Raw genomic sequence first — 9362 nt, 5'->3', positions numbered from 1 at the left:
CCGCCGTGCGCGCCGGCCCGGGCGCTGCGGCGGGGGCGGCGGAGGCGGTGGCTATGGACGCGGCCTACGCGTCGCGCTTCTTGGGGGCGTGGTGAGCGCCTGGGCCTGCTGGGGTTATGGAAGGCGGCGGGTCCGCTTATTGTGAGGAGGCGTTGTTGCCGCGCAATCCTGTTTCTGCGTGCTGATCTTCGGCAGCACAGCGCCAAGCTGATGGGGCGGGAAAGGCTATCGCCCCATCCAGGCGAAGGGCCAATTACAGCACTAAAACGTGGCGGAGCGCTTCTCGCCGTGAACTTTCCGCTCCATCCAGGTACACCAAGGTTGTGAGTGAGGCCATGGCACTGGAGTGGGTACTGCTGGACAGCCTCAGGCCACCCACCGGCGGGCCGCGCGCGTGGTGATGTCATAATGATGACACTGGCAGGTCACGCGTCACGCATGTTGAATGACAGATACAGCTGTGTGTGTGTGATTCTGGGTGTTGGATGCTGCTATGCCCGGCCGCAATGGTGCTGCTGCGGTGTGCGGCGCCCTGGGTCGTGCCAGCTCACTTGCTCCAGTCGTCGTGCAACTTCACATTTGCACTGGGCCTGCTCAGAGGAATGTTGCAATTGTGTCGTGAGAGACATGCCGCCACCGAGCCTGGGCTTGAGGAGGCCCAAGTCGGTGCTCACCTGCATGCCGCGCCCCGCCGTGTTGAAGCTAGGGGGGGAATCCTTCGTTGCTTGAGCTGGTGCGAGGCCAATCGCGCCATTCATGTGTTGGATGATGAGCAGGGACCAGGCAGCAGAGGGCATCAGGCTGTTGAGCATCCGGCGATTTGATAGGATCATGGGACCTTCAAACGGCCTTACATATCCGCATATCTGCCGCTCGTAAGAGCCGCAAGCAATTATCACATAGTCTACACCTTTAAGAAAACTGGGGCTGAACAAATTGCCGGTGCACTGGTGGTTTCGGGACGGAGCCAGGATGTCACACATACAAGGCCAGGGGCGGTGTGCACAAGCCAATATGCTATGGCTGGGACGCACTGAATTGATAGCCAATGAGCTCTCGTTTGGGGGACATTGTCTATTGAGCGTATCTGCATGGAGTCCAGGAGGCTCTAGTGAGTGTGCCGCAGCACGAGCAGCTGCCTCAAGCACAGACTGTGCATGAGAGTTGACTGGCGCATGGTGTGCCAGGTGGGCAGCTGGGCCGCACGTGAGAGGTGTGCCATATATATCATGTAATGTACCTTCCAAAACGCCCATTCGGCGCCCAACGGGCACTTTGATGGTCGCACCCAAAAATTGGCGCGAGCAGCTGCGCAGCCGGTCACCGTCCCTTTACATACGCGGCACCCGGATCGTGGGACATAGTTCAATTCATTTCTGACTTGCTGACCGTCAACCTCGATACGATAGCGGCCGCTATTTTCGTCTTCGGCAACACAACCAACCGGCGCCCCAGCAACCGCACCACGAGCATCACCAAAGCAACATGACGTCCAACAAATACTTCAACCTCTTCCTGCTGACGCTGTCGGCCTGCTGTGCTGCGGCGCGCCCACTTCCATCGCTCCTCGCCGCTCGCGGCATTGCGCAGCGCGATCTGCTCGGCCAGAGCGGTGAGAATCCGGCGTGCACATATAGGAAATGCTGTAATCGAAGCGTAAGCCTGCAGCGGCAGCGTGCACCCCGATGGTGTCCTTCCTCCTGATGTCGCCACCCGGTCAAACTATCGGTGTGCCCTCACCTTGCCCAAAGGCTCGTGGGGACCCAGCAGCGGCGGCGCCAACCAGCCACGGATCTCCTCCTCACAGTCTTTGGCACAGTCAAGCGGCGGCTCCTTTGCCTCGTCTTCCAGCCAGGCCTGGTCGTCTTCGACCTCATCGTCCTGGCCTTCCTTGCCGACCTCGATGATGTCCAGCACCTCGGCTGCATCCATGGGGGCCCCCCAGGCCCAGCAGCCGCAACAGCAGCAAACCAGCACCCCTTCCGCCTCGTATCCCACCACAACCAGCGCCCCGCAGACCACCTCGTCTCCGTCTGCGCCTGCTGGCAAGCCTCGCATGCAGCGCGGGCGGTCATGTTGCTGCAAGAATGGATGGTGCCAACTAGCGCCCTGTCCGCATGGCGCATGCTGACATGTCTCTTTAGCATCCGAGGCAAAAACATGCAGTTTGCGCATGGGGCATTCCCCATGCATGCAACAATTCCGCTGCCTGCTGATCACTCCTTCACTCAACCCCTCCTCGCCCTCACACTCCTCTTGTATTCAACCTCATGTCCCTCAAGCAGGCGACTGGGCCGCCGCCGTCCTGGCCAAGCACAACGAGCTGCGAGCCAGGCATGGGGCCGCCCCCCTCTCATGGTCCCCCTCCCTTGCGTCTGGCGCCCAGTCCTGGTCGGAGGGCTGCGTCATGAGCCACTCCTCCGGCGGCTACGGCGAGAACCTGGCTCAGGGCTACCGCGACCCTGTCACCGCTATCCAGGTGTGTGACGCATGTGTGGGTGTCTGCATGCACATCCTAATCAAACTCAGCGACTGCGTGTTCCACTGTGCCTCAACATGATGCTCGCATGTGCTTGCTTTGGGCAGAGCCATACGATGCTGTTGGTCACGTGTGTATGGCGACCCAGGATGCCGCAACGGCTGCTACTGTACCTCCGTCACCCAGGCAGCACCCTCCTCCGCATGCGTGACTTGTCATACCTCGCCCTAATCCCACACAACACCCAATTCACCAACTTGCCACCCTTACAAGGCGTGGTACGACGAAATTCGTTCCTACAACTTTGCGAGCGGCTCTTACTCTTCTGCAACGGGTGAGCTGCGTTTGTTGAGGCCGCCCACCCTGATCCCCTGCTTGTCTTGAGCACGCCACTGCCGCGGTCTTATTGCAATGGCGGCCTCTTGATGGTGGCCTGCCAGGCTGCATCATCCATCCATTGCGCGCGGCACACCCACAGCACTCCCACAACCTTTCCCAATCGCCACTCACTGCTGCTCACCCCCCCCCCTTCCGACCCTGCTGCAGGTCACTTCACCCAGGTCGTCTGGAAGGGCTCTTCCCAGCTGGGCTGTGGGTTCGCTCCAAACTGCGGCAGCGGCGCACTTCTGACCTGCCGCTACTCGCCCGCCGGCAACGTGATGGGCGCGTTCCAGCAGAACGTGGCACCCCCGCAGTGAAAGCGCGAACCACCCCCTGCACCCAGCCCCGGCACGAACTTCGCCGTGAACACTGCCTCACAAACACCCACCTGGTGACATATGCCCTGTCCACATCCTCAGAATTATCTCTTTGCAACCTTGCATGTGTTCCTGCCATGATGCGCGGCACGCACGATGCACCATGGCGCGCGGGCCGCTTGATTCAGCGGCCCGCTTGCGCATTGGCAAGCACTGAATAACAAATGTTCTTGCTCCTGGGCTGAGCACCTTGGATTCTTGGAATGCTGCCCGTTTTATCCGCTCGGCTCTTCGCAACCCATGTGTGCCTGCCAAGTGCTGCGCTCTGTACTGATTGGGTGTTCAGCCTGCTTAGTCAAGCACTGCAGAATAAATTCCGTCCACCACATTGCTGAATAAATCCACGGGTCAATCAAACGCTTCTGGACTGTATGATGCTTGGCTTGGACCTTGACTTTTGGCCTTGTATGCTGCTTTTGTGCCCTTGCATGCTGCTCCCGTGCCTGGACTGCTGTTCTTACCCAGAGGATAACCTTGCCATTTCATTACATCTGCCTGACCCACCGCCTGACCCACCGCCAACTATTTTGTCTGTCTCGTCCCTTTTTTTGTGCATGCACATTTTAAAACGGTTACGTGGTCAACCCCCATCGCATGTCAGTCGCAACGTCCACCAGCGCCGCGGCGTCAGCTGCACTGGGATTGCAATTGTTTGCAACACGAAGCGCGAGACTGTTAAGCAGGGGTTTGACCACAATGACAGCTCAAGCCCACAAAAAAGGGCAGGTCGGGTAGTAGAGGTTGCTGACACGTCCCTCTGCCAAACCCCGGGCTCAGCGGCCCCCTCATTGACTCAGCCGACCTCGACCCCCCATAAAGGGCTGCAGAATAATGCACGAGGCGTCATCTCCAGGGGTCCAGCACTACCTTGATCACGCCCTCCTTCCGCCGCTCAAACATGTCGTAAGCCCGCACGCCCTCGCGCAGGCTCATGCGGTGCGTGATGATGTCCGCGAAGGGCCACTTCTTGGACTGCACGATGGGCAGCACGCGCTCCATGTATGCGCGCGCGGGGCAGCGACCAAACCTGGCGGCGGCAGCAACACAGGGCACACAGAGGGGGTGAGGGGTTTGACAGTTGAGGAGCGCCCCGGTTCGTTGCTCGACCCCAGGCACAACATGCGCATGGGCAGGCAAGGGTGTGTGCTTGCTTATCAAGCACATTGACGTGCCGGGCCGGAGACCAGGCCGTGTCAATACCTGCAGGAAAGCAACCAGGCCTTCCTAGCAGCGCAACCCCCTCGGCGGCCCTGTCGTTTTGATATCCCCCTCCCACCCCCCGGGCACCTGAGGGTGGCGTTCTTGTTGTAGGCGTCCACCGGCGTGAATGGCCACCCCGCCGCCGTGTGCACGCCGACGCTCGACACCACGCCCGCAGGCCGCACGAGGTCAAACGCCAGCGCGAGCGCCCCGCCCGCTCCGACCGCCTCCAGCACGACGTCCGCGCCGCGCCCGCCCGTCGCCGCCGCGGCCGCCGCGGCGGCGTCCTCCGGCGCGAGCGGCTCGGCCCCGAATTTGGCCGCCTGCGCGCGGCGGCCGGGGACGCCGTCGACGGCGAACACCCTGGCCGCGCCTAGGTGGCGCGCAGCCAGGACCGCCAGCAGCCCGACGGGGCCCAGGCCGACGACGGCCACGGTGTCGCCCTCCGCGACGCCCCCGCGCTCGGCGCAGAAGAAGGCCGTGGAGAGGATGTCGCCTGCGACGGCGCGCGCCGGAGACGGGAATCGGCGAGCTTGCTGCTGCAGTGATTGGCGAGTCCTAGAAGCTTGAGCTGTAATCGCGTGCGTGCTGCGAGGGGTGAGATGCAGGGGTGTGCGCGGCTGAGAATGCAACCGGGGCTCGTGCCCAGTTGTGTACCCGAGCCGCAGCGTCGCGCTCAGCCAGCGGACCCACCCAGCAGCAGCGCCTCCTCATCGCTGACGTCATCAGGGACCTGCCGAGAGGTTTGTAGGTTGTGAGCATGTGTGTGTGCGCGCTTTGCATAGCAGATGCAGGTGGGAACGCACGTGCTCAAGTGCACGCAAGCCCCCACGTACAGGCCAAATTCGCATGCCTGAACTGCTTATGTGGATATGCTAGCCAGTGCCGCGCGGACATCACCGCCGTCAAGAGTGGCATCACAACGCGTTGCGCCGCGCGTGCGCGCGCACACATGCTGCGCGCGCGGCTCACCTTGACCAGGGTGCTGGAGGCGAGGGGCACACGCACATACTGGGCCTGCCCGCCATGGAGGCCGCGCGGCCTTGAGCTGCCGGGTTCCCCTGGGGCCTGTTGACCGGGTTGATGGGTTGCGGCGCAAAATCTAGCACCCCCGCCGCGGCGGCGCGGATGCAGTGCAGGCCATCGCCCCGACCCTGGGCGCTGACCAGGACTGCGGCTGCTGCCTTCGGCGGGGCAAGCACGAGCTCAGCGGCGAACAGCGGCGCGGGTGGCGCCGCGGCAGGGCGCTCGGCCGGCATATTGGGGGCGCACCGGCTCCTGGATCCAGCCGAAGAGCTGCGCCTCTGGGTGGCTGCATCGGCAGGTCAGCCCCTTGGAGCAGTAGAAGCAGGCGCCGCAGCTGGCGGTGAAGGGGCTCATCACTCGGTCCCCGATGGACAGGCCGGCCACCTGAGTGTCACGTGCGCGCGTGTGCGTGTGTGGTTGTGTCAGTGTGCGCGAGTGAGAGCGAGAGAAGGGGGGTGGTAGAGGGTTTTCTCGAAGAGAGGGACCCAGAGTGTGCGTGCGCGTGTGCGCGCATGCTTGCGCTGGAGCTGGCGTGAGCCACCAGTCGCCGTGTGCACATTGTCAGTGATTGTGCGCATGCGCGTGTGTGCGCCTGCAGGCGCATGCGTATGCGTGTGTGCACAGCTGCAAGTACACTTTGCATCGGCTTGCGGATGCTTAAGGGCGCAGGTAGGGGTGCAAGGGGCGGCGCACCTCGCTGCCGAGGGACTCGATAGTGCCCACAAACTGCAAGGGCATTAGCAAGGGAGTCAGCGAGGGGGTCCTTCATGGCAAACCTTGGATTTGGCAAGCAAGTCGCCCATGTTTAGCAGGCCGCTCATCAGCACCCGCCCTGAAACGCACCGCTGCTGAGTGGTGGGCTGTGACTTGCAAATGCATTTATAACGCGGCCGCAGCGCCGTACCGCCCCGCCCGCCCGCCCGCCCTCGTGGCTCGCCTCGTGTCCGACCACAGTGCCGCGCTCGATGCCGCGCTCGTCGCCCCGGAAGGGATGCAGGTCGCTGCCGCAGATTCCGCAGAGCGCTACTCGCACGACCGCGTCGCCCGGCGCCGAGGGGTGTGGGCGCGGGGCGGAGTCTGTGAGCCGTATCTCCCTGTGCCCCTCGAAAACCAGCGCCAGCATTGTCCCTGCCATGTCACTCAACAGGCCTCTGGCCGCGCGTCCCAAAGCGTGCCAGGTGCCAGCACACACTTTGCTGCAGCGGGAGTCGCCGCCCCGGCTGCCGCTGCCCGTAATGGCACGGACAACAGCGGCGATGATGGGAGAGGTGCAGGCGGCAAGGAGGTGGTAGTTGGGCGGTATGTGGACGATGGCATCAAGGCGCGCCTGACTAGCCTGCGCGGGGCCCCTGTGTGGCTGCAACTGCGCCGCCGTCGCTGCACTGGTCTGCCCTGCAGGGTGACAGCCCAGCCTGCCGCCCCACTTCTTTGCGGCTGCTGTGCGTGTATGTGCAGGACGAAGGCCATGGACAGGTGGCACGCGCCTGTCCTTTTCTGGGGCTGACGCTGCCTCAATCATGGGCGTGATCCTGGCGCACCGTTGATGCCCAACGTGCGTCACTGACGACGGCGATCGGCCGTTGGGCGGTGCAGGGTCGGTATGGGGGATGCCACTGCACTCTATCGCACCAGTGGATCGGGTGTTATCACATATGGTTTGCAGCGGCGCGTTCAGCGGACAAAATCTCCCGTGTGATCGTCCAGACCTTTGGCTCGTTTTGCTGGCCGGCTTTGTTTGCACGTCCTCACCACGCTAATCAGCAGTCATCTAATTGTGTAATTCGTTTTGGCTGCAGTGCAGCAAAACTGTGATCACCCCCGCTTGACAGGGCCTGGTACCCACACAAGACAGGGCCAGGGCGCCCTCATAGCAGCGCCTTGGCATACAATAGGACAATCAGAGCCTTTGATACGGTCTCAGAAGCCCGGGGGTAAGGCACGAGACGGCTACGTGTGGTGCATGCTGGGCTCGATATCAGCGGTCTTCAGCGCTTACCTGCCCCGCGTGGAAAGTTCTGCAACAGCTATACATAACCTGACACGGGCGCTTCTTCCACCGCGGTGCGACCCATGCGCGTCCATCACCTCCCGGCCCGCGCGCCTCAGTTGTGAAGCCCCCAGGCCGCATGGACGACACTGTAGGGCCTTTAGACGCATACAAAACTCCAGACATCTACAGTGGCCGTCTTGGCGGCGGCCTCACGAAGTCCGGCGAGGTGCCTGCGGCGCGCCTGACAGACAGTGGCGGTGCGGTGGGCGGCGGCGGCGACGCGGCTAGCGCGCAGCTCGCCAGCGCGCTGAAGCTCCTGGCGCCGGGACTCCAGGTGCGAGCTGAATGGCTGTGAGCAACCTGACACAGACGTGGGCTGAGTTTGGAGTAAGCACCTGCGCAGTACGCCAGGTGGCCATCGTTGAGTGGCCCGCCCGGTCATTGGGTGGCGTGATCGCACAGCGCTGGGTCGTGTCCATCCATGTGGCTCCAGGCACCCTCCGAGCTGGATGCCGCTCACTCCGCTCCCGAATTGCCGCCAGCCGACGCCGCAACACCGTGTCGTCCTCTCCCCCGCTTCTCATGTTGCAGGGCCTGGCCCCGATGAACGGCGCACCCGCCGGCGCCCCGGCCCCCGCGGCCCCCCAACAGCCGGAAGCGCAACTGCAGGCCGCGACGCCCGCCGGCGCACGGCCGCGTGTGTCGTTCGGCCCCGAGCCGCCCGCTGACGTGGATGCCGCGAAGCGCGCAGTCGGCGCCGCACTGGCCGGCCTCGACTTGCAGACTGCTCGGGTCAACCTCGACGCTTCCAAGGCCGCGGTCAACGCCATGCGCGCCAACGGGGAGATCCCCGTGCACCCGCGGAAGCAGCAGCGGGACCTCCGCAGCACGAGCGCGCGCCAGCTGGTCGGCGCGGCGCCGCTGCGCCACAACCTGCCGCTCGGGGGCCATGGGGGGGCCGGCGGCGGCGGTGGTGGCGGCGGCGGCGCTCTGGACGGCGGTGCGGGCCTGCCGGGCGGGGCGTACGGTGCGCCGCGCGTTGGGGCAGCAGCCGCGGCCTCTTCGGCGGGTGGCGCACGACGGGTGCCCCCTGGGCGCAGCATATCTATGCCATACGTGATGAATGGCCGCGCTGGAATGCAGAGCCAGCTGGCCGCGTCGCTTGCGCAGGACGCCGCCATGCAGCGGCAGCTGCAGCTGCTGCAGGGCGCTGCCGGCCTGAGTGCGCCGGGCGCCGCGGCGGCGCTCCAGCTGCAGCAGCAGCTTCAGCAGCAGCAGCAGCAGCAGCAGCAGCAAAGCGGCGGTTCACTGTGGGGCGGCCACCATGCGGGTGCGGTGGGGCTCGCGGCGGGGGGTTTCCAACCGCAGGCGCCGGTCAGCTTCGATGACTCGTTGCTCCCGGTGCTGGGCGGTGGCGGGAGCGGTAGCGGCAGTGGCAGCGGCGCGGGAATGGTGCTTGCGGGCGCAGCCCAGGCGGACACGCAGCAGGCGGCGTGGGCGGCGATGCTGCAACAGCAGCAGCAGCAACAGCAGCTGCATCAGCAGCCAGCGCAGCTTCTCGGCGGGGGCGGCTGGCCGCAGCCGCAGCAGGTGCAGCAGCAGCACCAGCAGCACCAGCAGCAGGCGCTCGCGCAGGCGCAGCTTCTCGCGCAGGCGCAGGCGCACCTGGCAGCGCAGCAGCATCAGCACCAGCACCAGCACCACCATCACGCGGCGGCCGTCGCGGCGGCGGCCGCGGCGGCTGTGACGTCGTCCATGGCGCTCGACCCCTTGTGGGGCCCCGTCGGCGGCGGGCAGCTGCCGATGCCGCCGCCCCAGCAGCCGCCGCACGCCCTCGGCACGCCGCGGCAGGCGGCGGCCGCCGCCGCCGGCGCCCCCGCCGCGCAGGCGGCGCTGCTGCAGCAGCGGG

The 9362-nt window shown here is 64.8% G+C and overlaps 4 protein-coding genes across 4 annotated transcripts in view; 2 read left to right on the top strand and 2 right to left on the bottom strand.

Annotated features, from left to right (window-relative positions):
* The window catches only part of MNEG_4993 (Protein PRY1), a gene marked incomplete at both ends in the record, with an annotated part of 6263 nt that extends 3086 nt beyond the window's left edge, over positions 1 to 3177 (top strand). Inside the window, 3 exons of the mRNA XM_014046533.1 lie at positions 2387 to 2479; positions 2753 to 2813; positions 3026 to 3177. Of these exons, the coding sequence (XP_013901987.1) occupies positions 2387 to 2479; positions 2753 to 2813; positions 3026 to 3177 (306 nt within the window). The remainder of the gene's footprint in view (positions 1 to 2386; positions 2480 to 2752; positions 2814 to 3025) is intronic.
* Positions 3178 to 4080: 903 nt separating this feature from the next.
* MNEG_4992 (alcohol dehydrogenase GroES domain protein) lies at positions 4081 to 6201 on the bottom strand (the record flags this gene model as incomplete). Its single annotated transcript, XM_014046532.1, has 6 exons — positions 4081 to 4264; positions 4525 to 4933; positions 5131 to 5170; positions 5410 to 5505; positions 5710 to 5847; positions 6157 to 6201. 6 exons carry the CDS (start codon positions 6199 to 6201, stop codon positions 4081 to 4083), a joined length of 912 nt encoding a protein of 303 aa, XP_013901986.1.
* A 1388-nt stretch (positions 6202 to 7589) lies between these two features.
* On the top strand, positions 7590 to 8573 carry MNEG_4991 (hypothetical protein; the record flags this gene model as incomplete). Its single annotated transcript, XM_014046531.1, has 3 exons — positions 7590 to 7787; positions 8045 to 8480; positions 8554 to 8573. 3 exons carry the CDS (start codon positions 7590 to 7592, stop codon positions 8571 to 8573), a joined length of 654 nt encoding a protein of 217 aa, XP_013901985.1.
* Positions 8574 to 8758: 185 nt separating this feature from the next.
* MNEG_4990 (hypothetical protein) lies at positions 8759 to 9160 on the bottom strand (the record flags this gene model as incomplete). The annotated part of the gene is made up of 1 exon (XM_014046530.1): positions 8759 to 9160. The coding sequence occupies one exon, from the start codon at positions 9158 to 9160 to the stop codon at positions 8759 to 8761; it is 402 nt and encodes a 133-aa protein (XP_013901984.1).
* Positions 9161 to 9362: the final 202 nt, after the last annotated feature.

This window comes from Monoraphidium neglectum (genome assembly GCF_000611645.1).
Source record: "Monoraphidium neglectum strain SAG 48.87 unplaced genomic scaffold scaffold00722, whole genome shotgun sequence".
In the NCBI taxonomy this organism is placed as follows: Eukaryota; Viridiplantae; Chlorophyta; class Chlorophyceae; order Sphaeropleales; family Selenastraceae; genus Monoraphidium; species Monoraphidium neglectum.
Note: the sequence above shows the minus strand (reverse complement) of the source record. Positions and strands in the feature narration are given on the sequence as shown.